The sequence below is a fragment of the Pollachius pollachius genome (assembly GCF_949987615.1).
Source record: "Pollachius pollachius genome assembly, chromosome: 6".
Lineage (NCBI taxonomy): Eukaryota > Metazoa > Chordata > Actinopteri > Gadiformes > Gadidae > Pollachius > Pollachius pollachius.
Window position 1 is genome coordinate 18,122,925 of NC_136939.1, and position 23,435 is coordinate 18,146,359.

At 49.2% G+C, this 23,435-nt stretch overlaps 9 protein-coding genes across 9 annotated transcripts; 8 read left to right on the forward strand and 1 right to left on the reverse strand.

Moving 5' to 3' along the window:
• The first annotated feature begins 3,513 nt into the window (after window positions 1–3,513).
• LOC307076997 (claudin-4-like) lies at window positions 3,514–4,707 on the forward strand. The gene has a single exon (XM_079738233.1). It carries the CDS (start codon window positions 3,726–3,728, stop codon window positions 4,365–4,367), a length of 642 nt encoding a protein of 213 aa, XP_079594359.1. The 5' UTR covers window positions 3,514–3,725; the 3' UTR covers window positions 4,368–4,707.
• Window positions 4,708–6,793: 2,086 nt separating this feature from the next.
• LOC307076998 (claudin-4-like) lies at window positions 6,794–7,429 on the forward strand (the record flags this gene model as incomplete). The annotated part of the gene is made up of 1 exon (XM_079738234.1): window positions 6,794–7,429. One exon carries the CDS (start codon window positions 6,794–6,796, stop codon window positions 7,427–7,429), a length of 636 nt encoding a protein of 211 aa, XP_079594360.1.
• Window positions 7,430–8,483: 1,054 nt separating this feature from the next.
• Window positions 8,484–9,116, reverse strand: LOC307077000 (claudin-4-like; the record flags this gene model as incomplete). Its single annotated transcript, XM_079738236.1, has 1 exon — window positions 8,484–9,116. The coding sequence occupies one exon, from the start codon at window positions 9,114–9,116 to the stop codon at window positions 8,484–8,486; it is 633 nt and encodes a 210-aa protein (XP_079594362.1).
• Window positions 9,117–11,857: 2,741 nt separating this feature from the next.
• LOC307076999 (claudin-like protein ZF-A89) lies at window positions 11,858–12,490 on the forward strand (the record flags this gene model as incomplete). The annotated part of the gene is made up of 1 exon (XM_079738235.1): window positions 11,858–12,490. One exon carries the CDS (start codon window positions 11,858–11,860, stop codon window positions 12,488–12,490), a length of 633 nt encoding a protein of 210 aa, XP_079594361.1.
• Window positions 12,491–13,727: 1,237 nt separating this feature from the next.
• Window positions 13,728–14,359, forward strand: LOC307077431 (claudin-like protein ZF-A89; the record flags this gene model as incomplete). The annotated part of the gene is given in 2 exon segments (XM_079738855.1): window positions 13,728–14,211; window positions 14,214–14,359. Coding segments are annotated over 2 exon segments (630 nt in total).
• A 924-nt stretch (window positions 14,360–15,283) lies between these two features.
• On the forward strand, window positions 15,284–16,336 carry LOC307077433 (claudin-like protein ZF-A89). Its single transcript, XM_079738857.1, has one exon. It carries the CDS (start codon window positions 15,444–15,446, stop codon window positions 15,999–16,001), a length of 558 nt encoding a protein of 185 aa, XP_079594983.1. The 5' UTR covers window positions 15,284–15,443; the 3' UTR covers window positions 16,002–16,336.
• Window positions 16,337–16,617: 281 nt separating this feature from the next.
• On the forward strand, window positions 16,618–18,504 carry LOC307077430 (claudin-4-like). Its single transcript, XM_079738854.1, has 3 exons — window positions 16,618–16,845; window positions 17,092–17,340; window positions 17,531–18,504. Exons 1-3 carry the CDS (start codon window positions 16,711–16,713, stop codon window positions 17,924–17,926), a joined length of 780 nt encoding a protein of 259 aa, XP_079594980.1. The 5' UTR covers window positions 16,618–16,710; the 3' UTR covers window positions 17,927–18,504.
• A 137-nt stretch (window positions 18,505–18,641) lies between these two features.
• On the forward strand, window positions 18,642–19,841 carry LOC307077432 (claudin-4-like). The gene has a single exon (XM_079738856.1). The coding sequence runs from the start codon at window positions 18,772–18,774 to the stop codon at window positions 19,393–19,395; it is 624 nt and encodes a 207-aa protein (XP_079594982.1). The 5' UTR covers window positions 18,642–18,771; the 3' UTR covers window positions 19,396–19,841.
• Window positions 19,842–20,596: 755 nt separating this feature from the next.
• On the forward strand, window positions 20,597–22,740 carry LOC307077429 (claudin-4-like). Its single transcript, XM_079738853.1, has one exon. It carries the CDS (start codon window positions 20,936–20,938, stop codon window positions 21,854–21,856), a length of 921 nt encoding a protein of 306 aa, XP_079594979.1. The 5' UTR covers window positions 20,597–20,935; the 3' UTR covers window positions 21,857–22,740.
• Window positions 22,741–23,435: the final 695 nt, after the last annotated feature.

The following is a 23,435-nucleotide window of genomic DNA, read 5'->3' on the forward strand; positions in this document are numbered from 1 at the left end:
ACACAACTCACCGTAAACTAACTCCTCCCCTTGATTGAGTGGTTTATATCCACTCCCATCATTCATATCATACCAGTATGACCAGCAGTCCCCCATTTCATCTCATACCAGTATGACTAGCAGTCCCCCAGGTCATATCATACCAGTATGGCCAGCAGTCCCCCAGTTCATCTCATACCCGTATGAACAGCAGTCCCCCAGTTCATCTCATACCAGTATGAACAGCAGTCCCCAGTATGACCAGCAGGGCAGGGAGCACTCTGGGACTGGGAGGCCTTCCTAGTCTGTGGTCTTTTGAGGAGATTTATAGACACTTGAAAAGGCTGCAGTGAAAAGGCTGTTGATCACAGGGTGAAGAGCCCGTTTCAGAGCTTCTCTCTCCGTGGGAACCGAGGAGAACCAAGTGCTGATAGGGCAGAGTGCTGGCAGTGCTTTGTGAGGAGCATACTGATGCAATCACGCCATGCATAAGCAATGAACTGGCAATGTCACACTCCACCACTTTGTGAACAATGAGAATCAAAACTTCATGGTATGTACGTATGAAGAAAAACACACACAAACACATCCACACACACACGTATATGCACACACATGTACAAACACAAACACACACACACACACACACACACACACACACACACACACACACACACACACACACACACACATACACACATGTGAATAGAAATACACAGCCATAAAATAACATGATTAAAAGAGTATTTGGGAGTAGGACTAAAAGTAAGGTGATGATGTTCATGCTCCAGCCCTGTTCCCAAAGCCCGGTCCTGGGTCATCTGCTGGCACATTCAACATGCTATCCATCAGCCCTGGGGAACAGGGGAGGAGCCTCCGTCAGCCCTGGGGTACAGGGGAGGAGCTTCCGTGAGCCCTGGGGGACGAGGGGAGAAGCCTCCGTCAGCCCTGGGGGATGAGGGGAGGAGCCTCCGTCAGCCCTGGGGGACGAGGGGAGGAGCCTCCGTCAGCCCTGGGGGACGAGGGGAGGAGCCTCCGTCAGCCCTGGGGGACGAGGGGAGGAGCCGCCATCAGTCCCCTGGGACATGGCTGATCACCAACAAGATGTCTTCATTCTGCCACTCAGCAGCTCCAGGAACACATCATATCTGCTTCTTAATCGTCATCAGTTTCTAGAATATTCAGTGGCGTGGTTCATCCTTTGTTCTTTATGACTTTAAAGTTACAATAAGTTAAGCTCATCATTCTAGAATGTATGTGAAGCAATGACCCTGCCACACGCAGCCTGGGCGGCTCATTTGGCTCCTCCAGACCAGGACGCAGGGTGGTGGGGTTGGAAACCGGTTTATTGTAGAGTTTGAAAACAATGATCATGGGACACACATGACACTCCATGCAGAATGCATGGCAGAATGAGTGTGTGGTGATCGCTGGTCATGAGCGTGTGGTGATCACTGGTCATGAGTGTGTGGTGATCGCTGGTCATGAGCGTGTGGTGATCACTGGTCATGAGTGTGTGGTGATCGCTGGTCATGAGCGTGTGGTGATCGCTGGTCATGAGTGTGTGGTGATCACTGGTCACGAGTGTGTGGTGATCGCTGGTCATGAGTGTGTGGTGATCACTGGTCACGAGTGTGTGGTGATCACTGGTCTAACCAGCCCATTGATTCCTCAATGTACACACGTGAGCAGCCTCACCAGCCCCAGAGTCTACCAGTCTGACTTGTGCAGGTGAGGCTGCTTTAACCAGCCTTCATAGACACACTCAACAAGTTTACCTCATGAGACTGGGAGAAAGCGTTAGAAAGCAAATCAGTTGATTTAACTGGTACTGGTGACAATCTTAGTTGGTCATCAGAGCAGTCGGCATAATAAATGAAATACAAAGTGCTGAGATGATTGTTTGCATCTGTCTCACCTGTGTGTACCTGTCTCACCTGTGTGTATGTGTCTCACCTGTGTCTCACCTGTGGGTACCTGGTAGCCATAGTTTATGTAGATTGTTGATTTTCCTAATTTTGCAATCTTGTATTATCTACAATTAATAGATAACTTAAGAACAACTTCAGCCGTGTGATACGGTTCTGTTGGGCGACATAGTTTATCTAAGTATAACTTTGATAAGTTAATGAATCACTAATCAATGTAGACATGTGGTCACACAGATAAACAGACATAAATATAACAAACAGGAAACACAACCTTATTTGGTGGATGCTGATTGCATTGTGTTGATTTTGCAGGTGGATAATGACCACAGCAAGGCCCAGCCACGATCTGGGAGTCAGACGGTTTTAAAGGAAGCTCTTTTCATAATAATTAGCATTCTACACAGTTTCAACAGCATGGAATCTTTACACGCTCACCAATAGCGGGGTCTGATTGGCCCAAATATTTGCCAATGCTCTTGGCATGGATTTCATCCAATGTCATTGGTCGAAATGTGTGTCAAGAGAAGTCCCTGGCAGCTAATTGGTCCAAGGCTTGTTATACTGATCTGCTAAATTTAGCTCAACAGTTGACCAATGACAATTCACTTGGCACAAATGTTTGCCAATCAGACACAACCATGGCAACCGATGTGTCCCAACCCCCCCCCCCACAGCCCCCAGGGTGGGACTAGTGTCTGGCATGCTCTACGTAACTCTACTACTGCAGCTATGGACTTATATTTGAACCAGTTTCTCAGGAATAAAATGCACCCGCAAGACAACGGATCCAGAGGACATCTCATGGTTGTATTCTGGTCAACTCTTCAGACAGGTGTAATTCTGAAGGTAAAGTTGAGACATGTATGATGTTCCAACCTTAAACACACACAAACGGTAGTGTGAAAACAGATGGAAAGATAAGATATGGTTCTGACGTAAGATCATGTAATAATAAATAAATAGCTTTCAGGGCCCAGTAGTGTTGGTGGCACGGAAGAGAAACCTACCAGTCAGATACTTGTTATGTCTCAGGTTTCAGGGTATGATTCAACTTCTAACAATGTAGAAATCATTGTTTACGAGTCGTGTGTGTGTGTGTGTGTGCTTGTGTGTGTGTGTGGTAACACAAGATTCTAGTTCAAAGGGACATGTTGTGATGTCAGAGAGGTTGTAGGTGACTCTCTGTGGGCGGGGCTGCAGTCCGCCGGCCCTCAGGCTATTTGCTTTGGAGTCCATCCCAGGAGTGAAGGGTTCCACAACAAATACTGAAAGCCGATTTGATAGCCATCCAATTGTTTAATTGCATTGTATAATTGATCAAGTTGTGTACTTGAAGTTGTGTCTTAAACTCCAGGGATTGACCAAACCCTGGCGTGCAAGACACAAACATGATGCTGTGTCTTAAACTCTGGGGTGTTTTGGTCAAACCAGAAAGTGTGTGGCCAGCTGATGTCATGGCAGGAGGGAATGTTGTGTGTGGGTGTATATCGGGCTCCTGTGTGTGGGATGGGGAGCGTGAACCTGTTGAGCCGGTCGGGCGGCTGATGAGCTGCTCCCCTCCGTGGACCTCCCCCTGTGACAAAGGACATCATATGAACCAGCCCTCGGCTCCTTATCTCGCATTGGACTGGTTGACAAGCTCTCTCTCTCGCTCTCTCCACCGCGGTACAAGGGACAAAAAACACAGGGGGCTTTACATCAGAGAGACAACAGCAGCAAGATCAACAGGGAACAGCACCGTAGCCGTCTATCAACACTTTACCAGCTTCCCTTGCCGATCCAGAAGGACTTCAAACTATCCACCCCTGATCCGACATGGTTTCCGCCGGGCTGCAGATGCTGGGCGCGGTGCTGGCCGTCCTGGGCTGGATCGGCACCATCGTGGTGTGCGCTCTGCCCATGTGGAAGGTGAGCGCCTTCATCGGCAGCAACATCATCACGGCGCAGACCACCTGGGAGGGCATCTGGATGAACTGCGTGGTGCAGAGCACGGGCCAGATGCAGTGCAAGGTGTACGACTCTCTTCTGGCGCTGAGCTCGGACCTGCAGGCGGCGAGGGCCCTGACCATCCTGTCCATCGTGGTGGGCGTGGTGGCCATCCTGCTGGCGGTGGCCGGAGGCAAGTGCACCAACTGTATAGAGGACCATTCCTCCAAGGCCAAGGTGGGCATCGCAGCCGGCGTCATGTTCCTGGTGGCGGGGGTGCTGGTGCTGGTGCCCGTGTGCTGGACGGCCAACACCATCATCCAGAACTTCTACAACCCCGTCCTGGTGGGGGCCCAGAAGAGGGAGCTGGGGGCCTCACTCTACATCGGCTGGGGGGCCGCCGGGCTGCTGCTGATCGGAGGAGCGCTGCTCTGCGCCAACTGTCCTAAGGATAACAGCCCGTACGAGGCCAGATACAAGGCCGCCAGCTCTGAGGCACCGTCGGGGAAACTCAGTAAGGACTATGTCTGAGAGGGGTGGTGGGAGAGAGGAGGAAGGCATATGATGAAGATGAAGACTGTTTCTGAGAGGGGGCCAGCATTTAAAGACTATGTCTGAGAGGGGGCAAGCATATTAAAGACTGTCTGACCAGGGGCCAGCATATTAAAGTGGTTTTTCTACATGGTTAAGGGTGCTGTTTAAATATTAAAGCAGGGGTATGGAGGTTGAATGCAGGGCTTGGTGTTCAGACCAAACCACACCCAACAAGTGCATTTTGTCTGCCAAACCAGTTTGTTTGGACCTGGACTATGACTGTTTATTTCTTTTCTGAAACACTGCATCAGAATAAATATTTTGTTTACAAATATAATGCTCTTGTCTTGTGTTTATGATTAAGTCATTTATTTTTAAATGCTTTTTCGCTGTGCAACCTAAAGATTGGTTTACATTTGTATAATGCAGACTTTCTTGTTGAATTGTTTTTGATTTAATCACAAATCACATCATGATGTTTTTTGCCATGATCACATTAAATAATTTTCACATGGAGGAAGCCACCATTTTGAAAGAAGCCTCAGTATGCCTTCACGCAAGCATCCATTTTCTTTTCTTTCATTTTCCTGTGGATCAGTTCTAGGCGTGGCAGAACAAAGACTAAGTGGCTAGTTGAAAACCAGTCTTTGTTCAAACTTTAATTGAAGAATCTTTGAAAATGTTTTCTTTTCATCTATCAATTTGGGTTAAATTACAGCAAGGTATTATGATTGTTGTTGTTGGTTGCTGTTCTATTAATACAAATGTTATTCACGTTTAACTAAATAAAACAACAACACATCTCTCCTGAAAATGTAATTGATGAAGCTTGATTTTTCTTAAAGTTTCCATACTGACAACGTCAACCATTGCACCTGTGAATTACACCTGCTGAATAGACAGGTGCAACACCTTTTATGGAATGAATAACAACAAAATACATTATACAGCACAGTGCCCTCTGCTGTTCATTTTGATAACATAAATATGTGCGGGAAAAGCTCTCTATCAACGGGTGGCACCTTGTCAAGCATTGAACTCCGGTTCTTGTAGAAGATAACCTTGTCTTGTATGGAACAGGTTGGGGACAAAATGCTGTTAGGTGAAGAGTTTCTTTGTTACAAAGATTTACTCATATATACAATGCAACATATTGCAGAGAACCTCAGTAATAAGGGTTATTGTGTCTGTGTGCATGTGTGTGCATGCGTGTGTGTGTGTGTGTGTGTGTATGTGTTTGTGTGTGTGTGTGTGTGAGGTGTGTGTGTGTGTGTGTGTGTGTGTGTGTGTGTGTGTGTATGTGTTTGTGTGTGTGTGTGTGTGTGAGGTGTGTGTGTGTGTTTGTGTGTGTGTGTGTGTGTGTGTGTGTGTGTGTGTGTGTGTGTGTGTGTGTGTGTGTGAACATGCAAGCATGCATTTGTGTGTGTGTTTGGGTGCTTGTGTGCCTGTGTATGAATGCATTTGCGTGTGTGTGTATGCAAGTGTGTGTGTGTGTATGTGTGTGTGTATGTGCTTGTGTGTTTGTGTGTCTTTTTGTGTGCGTTGTGTGTTTTTGTGTGTGTGTGTATGTGCGTATGTGTATGCAAGTGTGTGTGTGTATGTGCTTGTGTGTTTTTGCGTGTCTGTGTGTGTGTGTATGTAAGTGTGTGTGTGTGTGTATGTGTGCGTGTATGTGCTTGTGTGTTTGTGTGTCTTTTTGTGTGCGTTGTGTGATTTTGTGTGTGTGTGTGTATGTGCGTATGTGTATGCAAGTGTATGTGTGTGTATGTACTTGTGTGTTTTTGCGTGTCTGTGTGTGTGTGTATGTAAGTGTGTGTGTGTGTGTGTATGTGTGTGTGTGTGTGTGTGTGTGTGTGTGTGTGTGTGTGTGTGTGTGTGTATGCAAGTGTGTCTGTGTGTGTGTGTGTGTGTGTGTGTGTGTGTGTGTGTGTGTGTGTGTGTGTCTATGCATGTGTGTCTGTGTGTGTGTGTGTGTGTGTGTGTGTGTGTGTGTGGGTGTGTGTGTGTGTGTGTTGGCCGGCATTAGCCCAGGTGGGAGAACTGATGCATTGTCCTGGGCTCTGTGAACGGTGCTTGAAGAAACCAAACGTGTGAACAATGAAGGAGCGCAGCGCACAAAGCTGGGGGCTTCCAGTGTCGGCTTTCCGCTTTTGTTTGGGAGCACAGAAACTCCACCCCGAAAGTTCATCCTATAAGAGATCAGGAAGGTTCCCTCCCAGCACACCTACGCAGCCAGACCCAGACCTCAGACGCAGTCCGAGTGGAACACCAGAGGCTCCATCCCCGTCGCCTGCACCTGCATAACCGCCGTACGGCCGGCATTCACTCACAACCCTCCTCAAAGTCTCGAGCAAAGTCGTGGACGTGCTCCTCCTCCTCCTCTTCCTCTTTTTGAGACGCAGCAGGCTCCCCGGCAGGTTACCATGGCGTCCCAGGGCCTCCAGCTGATGGGGGTGCTCCTGGCCTTCGTGGGCTGGGTGGGCACCATCGCCACCTGCGCCATGCCCATGTGGAGGGTCACCGCCTTCGTGGGCCCCAACATCATCACGGCCCAGACCATCTGGGAGGGCCTGTGGATGACCTGCGTGGTGCAGAGCACGGGCCAGATGCAGTGCAAGATCTACGACTCCATGCTGGCGCTGAGCTCCGACCTGCAGGCGGCGCGGGCCATGGTGATCGTCTCGGTGGTGGTGGGCGTGTTCGGGGCGCTCACCGCCATCATGGGGGGGAAGTGCACCAACTGCATGGAGGACCCGACGGCCAAGGCCAAAGCCTGCATCGTCTCGGGGGTGATCTTCCTCATCTCCGCCTTCCTGGTGCTCATCCCCGTGTCCTGGTCGGCCCACGCCATCATCCGGGACTTCTACAACCCCCTGGTGAACGCCGCCCAGCGCCGGGAGCTGGGCGCCTCGCTCTACCTGGGCTGGGGGTCCGCAGGGCTGCTCCTGCTGGGAGGGGGGCTGCTGTGTAACAACTGCCCCCCGAAGGAGAACCGGCCCTACACGGCGGCCAAGTTCGCGCCCCCCAGGTCGGCCTCTGCGAACAGGGACTATGTGTGAGTCTCTCACGGTGAGGACAGGATGTGGCTCATGTTGGGTCCTGTGGGAATGAGAGAGAATACTAGGATAGAAACGACTAGGACTTGATCAGTGTCTGTCAATGTGTTTGAAGTATCTTAACAATCAATCCAAGCTACAGGCGCTTGACATGTGTATATTTGATTTGATTCCTATAGATAGCTCTTTATTACAATATTACATATACTAGTGTAAGATCTGTATTAATAACATATAACACTGATAACAGAGGCTCTACAGGGCTTTAATGTTCTTCATTTTGTAAGCACATTGCTTTTTAAGAGGTTTAAATTTATTAAATTATTGAATGTTTTATTCTTCTATCCTTTAAAGAAACATTAAAGAATTACAATTTGTAGAAAGATTATTTGTTTTCTTAGTTCCCGCTCCCACATTAACGTGTTGTTGGTTCAGCTGGGGTCCCCCGGCCCCCAGGACGTTAGGGGCTCCATGCACACTCTGGGTCTTAGAGCCACAACTATTCTGCTGCATGCTGGGAGAAATATTGCCAAGCGACTGCTGCACATAATCACAGCGTGGATATTTATTTTTGATTGGGAAAAGAACAGATAACCCTTAGGCTAGACATCTAGACATTTGACAAACAATACTCATTTAGTTTTTGATTGCGTATACATACATATTATTAAAACAATAATCGGAGTAGAATATATTATTAAAACAATAAGTGGTTTTCCCCAAAGTGGAAAACCCAGCATAAAGAAGTCCATTAATCTGATAAAAAGTCAGGTTAGATCTACACATAGACTACAGCAAACATAATAACGAAGTAGGCAGGATGTTAGGAAACATTTTCGCCAGGTCTGCAGTCGGAAACAAGTGGACTAGTTTGCTGCTTAAAAGTCCATAGGCCCATAACATTATATAGCATTGCAGTGCATAATATAAAAAAAACAATGGTTGCACAGTAATTAAGTTTTAAGTGCGTCGACAAATCAAAACATTATTCCGAGTAAAAAATAAAATGAAAGTTACTTCACAGTAGCCCGTCACCTTGAGCCCCAGACGTGTGAGCTCACACAAATTCCTTCCCTGGGACGGTGGACCTGGGCGGGGCGTATCTCCCTCCGTGGTAGGGGTCTCCCCCGCAGGGGCAGCGGCAGCAGAGCAGTACCCCCCCCACCAGGAGCAGCCCGGACGCCCCCCAGCCCACGTACAGGCAGGCCCCCAGCTCCCTCCGCTGGGCGTCGGACACCACGGGGTCGTAGAAGTCCTTGATGATGGTGTTGGTGGGCCAACACACCGTGCCCAAGCAAAGGGCCCCGCTCAGCACAAACAGCACCCCCGCCGCCAGGCCCACCCTGGCCTTGGCGGCGGGGTCGCCCACGCACGTGGTGCACTCCCCCCCCACCACCGACAGCAGGACGGCCAGCAGCGAGAGCAGGATGGCGATGACCACCATGGCCCGCGCCGCCTGCAGGTCGGTGGGCAGCGCCAGCAGGGAGTCGTAGATCTTGCACTGCATCTGGCCCGTGCTCTGCACCGCGCAGCTCATCCACAGGCCCTCCCAGATGGTCTGGGCCGTGATGATGTTGTTGCCGACGAAGGCCGACACCTTCCACATGGGCAGCAGGCAGATGGTGACGGTGCCCAGCCACCCCAGCACCGCCAGCCCCACGCCCACGAGCTGCAGCCCCATCGACGCCATGGCTGGCCGGGATCCTCCGCGGACTGGAGACCAACTCAACCCACGCCGAGGAGATGGGGCTCCCAGAGAGAGAGAGGGGCTTTATAATGGGAGAGCCCCCCCCACCCCAGAGACCCCGCCACCCATGGGTGGGCTTTAGCCCCAGTGGAGATTTACAGGGCCACCCCAGCCTCAGAGCCCCCCAGCCTCAGAGCCCTACGGCTACAGACCGTGTGGAGCCTAGCCTGCCGACATGGTTACCAGGAAGGCATGAAAGAAGCCTTTGTTGGTTCAGAACACCGTTACATCACATGGGTCAACAATTACCAGTGTTTACAGACAGGTTCCGCCCCCATGTGCCTCTACCCCTCCAACCACCACCTCCTGGGAAGGGACAACAGGCTGATTTAATGAGGACATTCACGTTGTCATGTCACGTTGAGGTCATTAGGACCACTGGTGTCTCTCTACCATGGCATGTCTTACTCTTCATACGATGCGACCAGTAACCATCTGCAGTGGGTTTCAGTGCAATTCTGACTCATTTAAATCAGTTTAAAAAATGTTGCGTTCAATTTGAGAGCTATTATTTTAGTTTCAGTTGTTAGGAATGGCCTAGCGACCAATCAGCTCTCAGTGGGTGAAATGGGCAGAGAGAATAGCCATTTCAAGCTGATGGCACCTGCCTCTGTTTGAGCCAATTTCTATTATAGATCGCACCAAGCTCATTTCTAACCCATCAGGAATCTCTTCTGTGATTTCTTTGGGGAATCCAGCTTACTTGTCAATAACAGGGATAGACATAAAACACTTCAAGGTGGAGAAACTTTATTTTTTCATTTTAAACCAGTTGGAAATATCACCTGCAGCTATGTCAAGTAGCGTCAACATGCAAACCATTTGTGTCTCAAATGTTCCAGTGCTTTCCATAGACATCTAAACCCAGCACTATAATACATCTGAACCCAGCACTATAATATAATACAACATCTTAACCCAGCACTATAATATTATATTAAATCTAAACCCCAGCGCTATAATATAACATCTAAACCCAGCGCTATAATATAACATCTAAACACAGCATTATTTTTTACATTTACATTTAGGGCATTTAGCAGACGCTTTTATCCAAAGCGACTTACAATAAGTGCATTTGTTACAATAAGTACATTTGTCATAAGAAGTGAAACAATATATCGCTGTCGGTACAGTAAAGATGTTCATAGAACCAAGTGCAAGTATTACAATCGCTAGGCTAATATATAACATCTAATAATATAACATCTAAACCCAGCATTATAATATTATATAACATCTAAACCCAGCGCTATAATATAAGATCTAAACCCAGCAATATAATATTAGATCTGAACCCAGCAATATATTAGATCTAATCCCAGCACTATATTAAATCTAAACCCAGCAGCCATAATGTTCAGCACTGCAACACAACAGAACAGCTTTTAAAATAACATTTAAACAATCTTACACTTGTAAAGACAATCATTTGAAGTTGAGAATTTCTTTCTATGAAAAGACAATCAAAAGTTTTTTCTACAAATTGTAAGGACAAATTAACTCATGAAACTAACAAATAACCTGTGAAGACCAACTGTAGCGGAAAAAGCCCTATTAAAGATGGTGGATGGTTAAAGCTGATGGGGAACCGGAGACCCTGGGTTTGAACCCCCTGAAGAAGCCATGTGGGTTGATCAGCACCATCTCATCTTCTGCTGGTCCTGGGAAAACTGTGTAGAAGTGGTGTCAATAGTGTGGATGAGGTACAACACGACATATGGCATGTGAAGCTCAGTGACCATTGTGCAGTGGTGTGGTCATTCACTATGGAGGAGCCCTTAATGGCTCTTCCAATGAACACTTTATCCAAAACATGATTTATTCAGATACAACTTATCTTGGTCAATGTATGGATACTGAAGTCAACAACTTCTAGTCATTGAATTGTGCCCAAGAAATCCAACATGAGAACCATAAGGTGAAGATGAGTTCATGACCAAGTACAAGATTATAGGTAAAAAGATTAGATTAAACAAAACAATGCTAACAGCATGCTCACAAGATAATACAGTAGTAAATATTGAAAGGTAAGTAGGCATTATTATAATCAGATTAATTAATGATCACTTACCCCAAAGACAAAATCAGTTAAATCAGTAGATAAAAGTAACAACTAAATAACAACATAAAAGACTGACAAACTAGAAGAAGCTCAAGACCTTTGTAGGTACTTAGCAAAGTTCTGCATGAGAAAGGACCGCTTCTGCCTCAGCTGCAGATGTAGAACCACACCATAGGAACAGATCCTCCTTACTTGAGTGGGTACTCAGGGAAGAGGGCGTGTCTATCAATCAACATGGGAGGGAATGTGAAGTGGATATGAGAGTGAAATTTGAAGTGTTTGAATGTAACTCTGATATAGCTTCTATATCCTTTTCATAACCAATATCCTGTTATCCTAACCCAATCCCCCACAAACATTAAGAGTTGATTTATAATCCAAAAACGATTCCTCACCAACGAAAATACATACGTTCAGAGTGGCTCTAATCAAATTCTTATGAATGCCAGAGTGCTTTTCAATGAGTCAATTATCCAACAACCAATCAGAAGCTATCCCAGCCAAAGCAACGGGTTTAAAATACACAGGTGAGCCAACTGTTAAATCAAGGCAAGTTTTGGCAGTGAAAGCAGTAACAGCAGTTTTAACTGGCTCTCTAAAAAACAAATCGATTGACATCATGGTATCTGCAGGTCTCCAGATCTTCGGCATCTTCCTTGCCGCGGTGGGCTTCATTGGGGACATCATCGTCTGTGCTCTCCCCATGTGGAAGGTGTCTGCGTTTATCGGCAGCAACATCGTGACGGCCCAAACCTACTGGGAGGGGCTGTGGATGACCTGCGTGCAGCAGAGCACGGGCCAGCTGCAGTGCAAGGTCTACAACTCCATGCTGAACCTGCCCGCAGACCTCCAGGCGGCCCGAGCCCTGGTGATCATCTCCCTCCTGGTGGCCGTCATGGGGCTCCTGCTGGCCACCGCCGGGGGCCAGTGCACCAACTGCATTGAAGACGAGGCGGCCAAGATCAAGGTGGCCATCGTGGCAGGGGTCTTTTTCCTCGTGGCCGGCGTCCTGTGCCTCATCCCCGTGTCGTGGTCCGCCAACGAGATCATCCGCAACTTCTACAACCCCATCCTGATGAGCGGCCAGAAGCGGGAGCTGGGCGCGTCCCTCTTCATCGGCTGGGGCTCTGCTGGGCTCCTTCTGATCGGCGGCGCTCTGCTCTGCTGCCAGTGCAAGAAGCACAAGGAGCACGGCTACTCAGCCAAGTACTCTGCGCCGCGCTCGGCCGACAGCGGCGGGGCCTACGTCTGAGGGGACAGCTTCCTGTTGGGGTTTGAGACTACAGCGTCCTGCTGCATGAATCTTTTAAGTTGCATTAGTAGTTTGGTAAACCTCGGACATTTTTTAATTATGATTGTTTTAAAGTATTTTATTGCTTCATTAAATTTTATGAAAATGGTACCTAATCTCGTCTCTAAAATTGTTGCATGCGTTTGGCTTCTTCCTCAGACATGCCTGTGGGATCAAACTTATTTGCAAACAAATCTACTCTGACCCACTAGTACACTAAAGCTGCACTGAGCACTTGTGTTGAGAGGCATCGTACATCACCCAAACATGTTGCTCTTGTGATGTATTTTCCTGGCTTGTAGCGTACCTGTCTTTGTGGGCATCGCTACACGACTAGTCGGGGAAGAAGTTATTGTTAGCTACATTAACCTCTTTAGCAAACCACGTCGAATACAACTTTACATTGTATTGCACGCACAGCAAGACCGTGCAATGCATGAATTGACAGGATTCAAGCAGCAATGTTATCAAGTTTGTGAGATTTTAAAACGACCAACGTGGTACCTAATGCATATACAAAAGTAGATCTCATTATGGGCGCAGCCATCTTTGCCTACCGATTCCTATGGTCAACCTCACTGAACTTTGAGGACTCTCAGTATCCCAAGATATTAAAACCAAAAGGGGGTGTGGCTCAGTGGAATGCCGCAAGAAAGCTGGGAGATATCCCACTTTTAAACTTGTGCGTGTTGTGTACAAGGCCTCTTGAACTCACCATATATACATGTGAATGGGTTACTTTCCTCACTGATTCGGCATTGGTAGAAAACTTGAACCTTTGCCTCAAGCAAGACTTGTCTGTCCCTTCCATGTAGAAATGCACAAGTTAGACTGGGGTTTGCACATATAAGGGATTAAACATAGTTGCCTAGTTTTAACCATTGCATTATTGTAGGCGGTCATGGAGTACTATCATTTGGCATCCTAAAAAATAAATATTTGAGTGGAAATTTGACATTTATACTTAGTTGATGATCCAGAGCACAGGTCCCTCCGAGTGCAAGGCATATGGGTGCTGGTTGAGCACAACAGGTGCATTCAATTAATCAATCATCCAACAACCAATCAGAAGCTTCACAGCCAAAGCAACGGGTAAAAAATACACAGGTGAGCAAACAATTATTTCAAGGCAAGTTTTGGCAGTGAAGCAGTAACAGCAGTTTTAACTGGCTCTCTAAAAACCAAATCGATTGACATCATGGTATCTGCAGGTCTCCAGATCTTCGGCATCTTCCTTGCCGCGGTGGGCTTCATTGGGGACATCATCGTCTGTGCTCTCCCCATGTGGAAGGTGTCTGCGTTCATCGGCAGCAACATCGTGACGGCCCAAACCTACTGGGAGGGCCTGTGGATGACCTGCGTGCAGCAGAGCACGGGCCAGCTGCAGTGCAAGGTCTACAACTCCATGCTGAACCTGCCCGCAGACCTCCAGGCGGCCCGAGCCCTAGTGATCATCTCCCTCCTGGTGGCCGTCATGGGGCTCCTGCTGGCCACCGCCGGGGGCCAGTGCACCAACTGCATTGAAGACGAGGCGGCCAAGATCAAGGTGGCCATCGTGGCAGGGGTCTTTTTCCTCGTGGCCGGCGTCCTGTGCCTCATCCCCGTGTCGTGGTCCGCCAACGAGATCATCCGCAACTTCTACAACCCCATCCTGATGAGCGGCCAGAAGCGGGAGCTGGGCGCCCCCTCTTCATCGGCTGGGGCTCTGCTGGGCTCCTTCTGATCGGCGGCGCTCTGCTCTGCTGCCAGTGCAAGAAGCACAAGGAGCACGGCAACTCAGCCAAGTACTCTGCGCCGCGCTCGGCCGACAGCGGCGGGGCCTACGTCTGAGAGGACAGCTTCCTATTTGGGTCTGAGATGGCAGTGTCCTGTCGCACCGGCGTCCTGTTCGGGTCTGAAACGCTAGCGTCCTGCTGCATGGATCTTTTAACTTAGTTTGAAAAACATTTTTAAATATATTTATAAGTATTGTTTCATTAAATTTTATGAAATCTTACAACTTCTTGTCTCTAAACTTTGCTTAAATGTGGTGGGCTTTCTACTCAGACATGTTTGAATTGCAACTTATTTGCAAACAAATCTTACTCGCTCTGACCTTCTAGTTCACTAAAGTTGTGTTTTTGTATAAAAACGCAAACCAGTCCAAGTGAAGATGTTACCACTTTGCATCACTGACTTGGCATTGATAGAAAACCTTTGCCTTATGTGAGACTTGTCTGTCTCTTCCACATAGAAATGTATGACGTAGACTGGGGTTTGCAAATAGAGGGGTTACAGATCATGGTAGTTGGCCAGGTTTAACCAATTGCACTATTTAGTAGGCTAGGGATTACTTTTGTTTGAAATCCTTAAAAGAAATGTTCTGAAGCAGTGAAATTTGACATTCACACTTTAAATGGGTTGTTCCTGCGCTAATTGTTTGTTGCTGGCCAACTTGGATCCACAGACTTGTCTAGAGCCCTTGGGGCTTGCTGAAAGGCTAATGCCACATGCATCCTTGTAATGCGATTCACCAGTTGAATAATGTTCTATAGGAGACAACCCTTGTTCTGAAATGGAGGGACTCTCAATGTTAATGCTAAATCATTGCTTTCTGGGCAACAAAGCGGCTTTTCAGACATCGTCTCCATGGCAACGACTCACCCGCCCTCTCATTCAAATCAAAGGAATCAGGACAAGCAGGTAATCTGATCTTTAAACTAGCAATGTCCCCACCCCTGTTTTGGTCTTCCTTGTAACTAAAGTGAGCTGAGCCCTGCATCCACACTGAGCGGAGCTTACACACACACACAGCCGACTTAGTTCAGCTTCCTGTTCGATCCAGTGGGAGAAAGAATGCTGGTTCTGACGGTCCACTTGTGACTGACCGGGCCTCGTAACCGGGTCTCTGAAGCTCGGCAGCTCTGCTACCACCATGGGAAACCAGGTGGTCGCCCTCCTCCTGGCCCTCCTCGGGTTCTTGGGAACCATCTTGATCTGCGGCCTGCCCATGTGGAAGGTGACGGCGTTCGTGGGCGCCAACATCATCACGGCGCAGGTCTTCTGGGAGGGCCTGTGGATGAACTGTGTGATCCAGAGCACGGGTCAGTCCCAGTGCAAGGCCTACGATTCCGTGCTGGCCCTGCCCCAGAACCTGCAGGTGTCGCGGGCGCTGGTCTGCGTCTCCATCGCCGTCAGCGTAGCGGCCATCGGGCTCACGGTGGCGGGCGCCCGCTTCACCAACTTCCTCCGCGACGACGGCCGCACCAAGACCAGCGTGGGCATCGCAGGAGGCGCCGTGTTCATCGTGGCGGGGGTCCTTTGCCTCATTCCTGTCAGCTGGTCGGCCTACACAATCATCACAGGGTTCTTTAACCCCATTGCCACGCAGGAGAGGCGGGGCGAGCTGGGGGCGTCCATCTACGTGGGATGGGCCTCCGGAGTGCTGCTCGTGATTGGTGGAGGAATGCTATGCAGCACCTATAGATACTGAGGAGCTAGAGCCACATGGTTCATGTGTAGTGTGTATACGTAGCAGGGGTTGTTAGGCTCACGCAGGCTGCTTGGTTCAGTGTGTATACATAGCAGGGGTAGATAGGCACAACCGGTCTGCCTGCTTTAATGGAACTTAGATAAGTGACCGCATTGTTAAAGCTCTGAATTGTCTCCTTGCTCCATGACGTGATAATCGGAATGAACTGAACTGAATGACATGTCACTCTTTTTCAACAGTTTGTAACATTTGAAATGAACATGTATGATTGAATGTTATTGATGATTTTTTTATTATTTTTACAAGAAAATAAATGAATGTACTTTCTCATTTTATTTGGTGTCTTTGTCCCGATAGTCTTCCCTTCGTAGAAACCAAGAACAATGCAATGCCACTTTGCTGCTTTGCTGCACTCAAGAACGGTTGTCCATTTAGCAAAATGAAAAACCAAATAGGATGGTGTCATTGTGGTTTGTTCACGGCCCGTCTCAATAAACATAATAAGCAGAAGAACCAGATCAAGAAAGGGCCTGGAATCACCCTATGTATATTTACATAGAGCACAAACACATGATCCACGCAGCCAGCTTATTTTGGCTTCTTCAGAGCAGTCGGCTATGAGGGGAGAAGCAGCTTCACTTCACGTGTCTCTACGAACCAAACAACACACGATTCTTTACCTTTCCAGGGAAAAGAGGATTTAGTTGGGATGGAAGGACAAGGCAGACTGATAGGGGGTCTGGCTCTGGTACTGGTTGGGATCCTGGGAGTGGGTCTGGCGACGGGACTGCCAATGTGGCGAGAATCATCTTTTGTGGGTCCAAATATTGTATCAGCACAAACGGTACGTAGTAAAAAAAAATGAACAGTTTTTTCATATGTATTTTCTATTACATTTGAAATAGCAACTCTGCTATCCAATCAGATGTGCAGTTCAACCGCTGCCCCAGTAGATGTAGGAGAAGTATTTGCTACTTTGTAACCGGTCGGCAGCGTCATATTGTCACGGAGCACATTCTTCATGCTGGACCAACGAGTGGCTCCGCTCCGCTCCAACACCACCTCATCATCCATGTCTCAAACCTTCCAGATCTGGGACGGCCTGTGGCTGGCCTGTGTGGTCCAGTCCACGGGCCAGATGCAGTGCAAAAAACCGTCGGGCATCACCTACACCACCGACCTGCAGGCGGGGCGGGCCCTCACGCTGCTGTCCATCATCCTGGGCCTCATCGGCTTCATTATTGCCATCATGGGAGGGGGCGTGGCCAACTGCAGCAGCGCTCCACCCGACGACTACTACACCACCAGTCAGTCCGGCACGCAGTCCTCCCAGAACAAGGTCAGGGCCTGTCTGTCTGCACTGCAGTATCTGTCTCTCTATCTGACTGTCTATCTGTCTATCTGTCTGTCTGTCTGTCTGTCTGTCTGTACTACAGTATCTGTCTGTCTCTCTGTCTGCACTACAGTATCTGTCTGTCTGACTGTCTCTCTGTCTGTCTGCCCGCTTCTCCTGGTCCTCCTGGTCCCAGGCCGCCCTGCTGGGGGGGCTTCTGTGTCTGGTGGCGGGGGTCCTGTGTCTGGTGGCGGTCATCTGGTCGGCGGCGCTGACGGCCTATGTGAGAAACGACCCGCTGGTTGTGACCTCCCTGAAGCGGGACGTGGGCACCTCCATCTACATCGGCCTGGCCTCGGGGGTCCTGCTGCTGCTGGGCGGGGCCGTGGTCTGCATGGTGTGCGGGAACAAGCCTAGCGCCCCCCAGCGGGTCTACCTGCCTCCCCCGGTAGAGTACAGCTACGCCCCCCCCTCCCAGGACAGCCGGCCGTGGCGCAAGAACGGGCCGTACGACCGGCCCCTGGAGACCCGGGACGGCTCCCGGTACCCAGCTTGGAGCCCGGGGCCCAGCGCCGCCTCCTTCCCAAGATAACGGTCCGAACGGGCGCCTCTGGAGCCCCCGCCGCCCCGGGCATTTTACTTCAACACGCCGACTTAAGAATCCAAAACGAATGCTTCATAGAACAACTTCCGTCCATCCTTTTCTCCTTCAACCTGAACCCCTGGTGGGACTCAGACTCTGTCCATTACCGGGTCTCATCCACTCAACAATAAGATTTCGGGGTCTTTGCAGTGGTTGTTTTAATTTTGTTGTTGTGGTTAACGGTCATGTGTCTCTGTCTCATTCACTGAGAAAAATTCTTCCCAAGGTGACAATAAATGATCTATCTATCTATTTATCACCCCATTCCCACACTGTCAATCCCCAAACATGGGAAGCATCTTTAATTTCAGAGGGGGAGCCGTCACCATCTGCTGTTTATTACACTCAATACACCAAATCTAGAGAAAGATTGCACAACTCTGCTACACCATTTGCTGTCATTTCTATCCCATTTAAATATAAAATGTATACTGTACGTGTGTGTGTTAATTGTAAATGGTTCTATCAATTTCAAAAAAATAAATAAATGTGTCAACAGGCAACAGGTCGTAGTTTACTTTGTATCACACCATTTCCTCCCTGGTGTTGTTGTTCACTTTAATGTCGTCTGATGAGATTCCTTTGAAAAACCAGTTGTGGGTATCCATGAGGAGGGGGAGGGCTGATCCACTCCTCTGTTTTTAGTGTGACGCCCAGAAACCCAGCTCGGCCATTCATTGTTACCTCCAGCTCTGCGGAGGAGGAAACAGCCTCCACAGACTTCATTCCGTCCCCTCACCTGACCTGCTCCGGCCGCCTCCTCCTCCTGGTGCGTTCCTCCATCAGTGCTCACAATGGTTTCTACTGGGAGGCAGCTGCTGGGCTTGGCCCTGGCCATCGTAGGCTGGATCGGCACCATCTTGGTGTGCGCTCTGCCCATGTGGAAGGTGAGCGCCTTCATCGGCAGCAACATCATCACGGCGCAGACCACCTGGGAGGGCATCTGGATGAACTGCGTGGTGCAGAGCACGGGCCAGATGCAGTGCAAGGTGTACGACTCTCTTCTGGCGCTGAGCTCGGACCTGCAGGCGGCGAGGGCCCTGACCGTGGTGTCCATCGTGGCGGGCGTGGTGGCCATCCTGCTGGCGGTGGCCGGAGGCAAGTGCACCAACTTTGTGAGTGAGGAGCGGGCCAAGAGCAGGATCAGCATCGCGGCAGGCGTGGTGTTCCTGGTGGCGGGGGTGCTGGTGCTGGTGCCCGTGTGCTGGACGGCCAACACCATCATCCAGAACTTCTACAACCCCGTCCTGGTGGGGGCCCAGAAGAGGGAGCTGGGGGCCTCGCTGTACATCGGCTGGGGGGCCGCCGGGCTGCTGCTCCTGGGGGGGGCCCTCCTCTGCAGCTCCTGCCCAAGGGAGGACCGCCGGCCATACGACGCGGCGTACTCCAAGGCGGCGAGCAGCCGGGCGTACGTGTAGAGGCAAGGAGCCACGGCGAGGTTGAATTGAGGAAAGACAACCATGCAGACGCACTACATACATACAGTCCAACGTGATATGAAGCATCGCCTCATGCTTCCGCTGGAAACTATGCTGTGTATTGTTGGCTTGACGCTTTGTTGAATGTATTGAATGTGAACTCGTTGCGAAGTGTGTCCTGAATACTCTGGAGTCACGCTGCTCCATGAAGGCTGAGTCGGTGCAGCTGCCTGCTGGTCCCTCACTAGCTGCCATGGAGAGGCCTGGCTTTGAGCCACCAGCGGAGTAGACCTGGAAATGCTTCTCCTCGCCACCAATCTGAGTGTCTGGATCTGCCTTGTTTAGCTTTTGTGTTTTTTTGATTGTGTGCATGATTGTACTACATCTATGTAGAATTTGTTTCTAAAAAATGAATAAAGTGTCAGTGATGACAAACGCTGAAGAAACCTGTCTGTCCAGCTTCTCACTCTAGGAAGTATTTGCCGATGGCGACTTGTAAACTGGTTTAGGAACAAGTCTGAGAACAATGTTAGGCATACTTTAAAAAGAGTAACCTGAGGGATACACACACACACACCCCCCCCCCCCCCCCCCCCCCCCCCCCCCCACCCCCCCACCCCCACACACACACACACACACACACGTAAGCCTAGTTACAAGCATGGCTAAATAACACGGTAGAATTTCCCTTAAATTGATGACAATCTCTCCCCAATGGTCTTCTGAAAGACTTGGGGCAGGTGAGGACGTAAAATATTGTTTACACACAAATAGAAACAGCAAAGAGAAGTCTATTTTGGTTTTGTTTAGACAATAAATACCTAAAAATAACAATAACAAAAGCCATTATTTGTGGGTTTAAGGATGGATTCATAATAAAATATAAATATAGACATAGATAAGATTTGTTTTTTACTTTTCCTTCTCAGCTCTATTATTCACCAGTTTAATATAATAAATAATAGAATAGAACATAGTAAACATGCCAACAGGTTTTATCCCTCAAATCCACTGAATGAAAACATTCATATTTACATTTCAATCTACATGCACAACAACCCAGACTTAAACAGATGATGTCATTGGCCACCATAGTTACCTTCTCTGTTTGGCTCTCTCTCCACCCCCGCCCAGCCCACCCCACGGAGTAGGCGTGGTGAAATATACACCTGAGCACTCACAGACAGCTGCAGAACGGAAGGGAAGCAGGCGGTCAGACAGGACTGACGCTGTGAGAGGAAGAGAACGATCTGTGGTTTGAGGCAGGAGAAACAGGTGAGGCATCCGATGGGACCCAGAAGAAAGGCCCACCTGAGGAAACCCTCCTAGGATAGAAGAAGAAGAACAGAACAGAACAGAAAGATAGTGGCAGGGGCGAGAGAGAAAGAGAGCGAGAAACAGGTTGGCAGGAAGTGGAGGTCAAGAACTTCCTTTTCACAGCGGCGATCCCAATAAAGACCAAGAGAAGAAGACCCCCTTAGACCCCTCAGAAGAGGCTTTCCCGGGGGAAGCCGTCCGTCAATCGAGCCTCCCCACCGCGATGGCTTCGCTGGGGATCCAGATGCTGGCCAGTGCCATGGCCCTCATGGGCTGGGCGGGCACAATCCTCTGCTGCATCATGCCCCTGTGGCGGGTCACGGCCTTCGTGGGGTCCACCATCGTCACCTCGCAGACCATCTGGGAGGGGATCTGGATGAGCTGCGTGTGCCAGAGCACGGGCCAGATCTCCTGCAAGCCGTACCAGTCCATGCTGGCGCTGAGCTCTGACCTGCAGGCCGCGCGGACGCTCACCGTGCTCGCCATCCTCACGGGCGCCGCGGGCCTCCTGCTGGCCTTCATCGGCGGCAAGTGCACGCGCTTCCTGGACGACGCGCCGGGCCGGAGCAAGGTGACAGTTGTGCTGGCGGCGGGCGGCGTGCTCATCGCCACTGGCCTGCTGTGTCTGATCCCCACTTCGTGGACGGCCGGCGCGGTGGTCAGCAAGTTCTACAGCGCCAGCAACGACGCCCAGCGCCGGGAGATGGGGGCGTCGCTGTACATCGGCTGGGCGGCGGCCGTCATGCTGATCCTGGGGGGGGCGCTGCTCATCAGCTCCTCCTGCCCGCTCGGACCCCCGGACGACGACAAGAGGAGGGCGTCCACCGTGCGCTACGTGGCGGTGCGCGTGCCCACCGGGTCCGGCCGCACGGCGCCCCGGACCCCCGTGTCTCCGCCCCCACTGCAGGGGTCGGCCAAGCTGCCGTGGGGGGAGGGGTCGGCGAGGTCAGAGGGCAGCAAGGCCCTGTCCACCAAGTCTCAGCTGGAGAGACCCGGGTCCACCAGGTCTGAGGAGAGCAGTGCTCTGTCCACCAAGTCTCAGCTGAAGCGAGCCGCCGCCGCCGCCGCCAGCGCTTCGTTGGAGTCGGTGAAGACGGAGGGCAGCGAGGACGCTCGGTCCAACCCGGACAAAACATACTTATAGGGGCGCGACCCCAACCCCCGCCCCCTGCCTGCCCTGAGCGCCCTGAGCGCCCTGAGCCCACCGCCTCCATGCGGCTCCTCCACAAACACTGCACTGCACTGTGTAGCAATGTAGCATGGACTCACCATTTCACTGTGTTAACCTGCACTAGTTGACTTTTCATTGCAGTGACATGGTTTGAGAACACATGCCTGGCTATATTTACCCATGGGTGATGAGATGCTTTAGGCATGAAGGATTTATACAAAACCTTTTGAAAAAATGTTATGTTATATATGTTATATATATAAATGATATGTTGAAGATGTGTAAATACGGGCAATGGCTCTAGTGAAGATGTTTATTTGTGATTGCTATGATGTAAATGTTTATTTTTAATTAATGAAGATGATTAAGTAAACGTACACTCAGGTTTTAGGGAAACGTTCAATGTATGTTGTATCCCATTTATATAGATTTGTCCATATCCATTTTCACCTTAACTGAAAGTAATTGTTTTTTCAAACAATGGAAGGTTTGAAATAGGAGCTCACTATCTGACAACGCTCTCATGCTTTTACAAACCACGTGGTAAACTGGTTTGACAGAAAGTGAGCTTTAACGAGGCCGGGCAATACAGAGAGGCCTTGGATGACATTAGGTTTCACTGCAGGACGCTCTGCCTGTCCGCATTGGAATATTTTTGCATATTCAAATATGGTGTTTCGATGCAAACAAGAACTTTTATAGTGAGCAAAATGCACATTTAGTTATTATTGATATATTATATATGAGTTTTGATATTGTATTTGTGTAGGAAACAACTGCCAGCATATCCTTTTAAAACCAAGTTTACGTGTTGTACATTTACATTCCCCAATCGAAAATAAACATGGCTAAATCAACTTCTTGCCTGAAAAACAACTTCTTATTGAAAAACAATCAACGATATTGAGGAGAAGTGAGGTCGTCTGATGGAAGAGGGCAAAAACACAATTTAAGTATTGAAGCACTTTGATTTAGAAATGTGATACTGTTGTAAAAGCTCTACATCTGATAAAAATATAAATTGTAAGAAAATAAATGACAGACTTTGGATCTGATTATAATGGCTACTCTGCACTCTCTCCAGTTCCTGCGCTACATGTCGCCTCAGGCTCAGTACTAAGAGCAGCTACTGCACAACATGGCCGCCAGCGGGCAAAAAGCTATGATCACGTTTGATGACAGTGTTCATCCTTGATTAGGACTAACGTTACATTATCAGGTGATCCAGGAGTCAGGTATATCCATGCACCTCTACGATAAGAACACAGGGAACTATAAACATTTAAATCATACTATTTTGAGGGCATGTTGTCATTTTGTCATCAGAAAGGGAACAGAAACTGTTGAAAGGGCACCACATCACATTTCAAATCCTTTAGGCAACCTCCCCATTCTCAAACATAGGGACCCCTCTACAGCACTGCACTGGACTGAATCCACTGGAGGGGTATCCATGATCCCTACTGTTCTCTACTGGAGAAAATTAGTCTAAGTGTAGCGTCCTCATTCTGGATATCATCCACTCTAGAGGGCTCTTTACATGTGAAGGGCC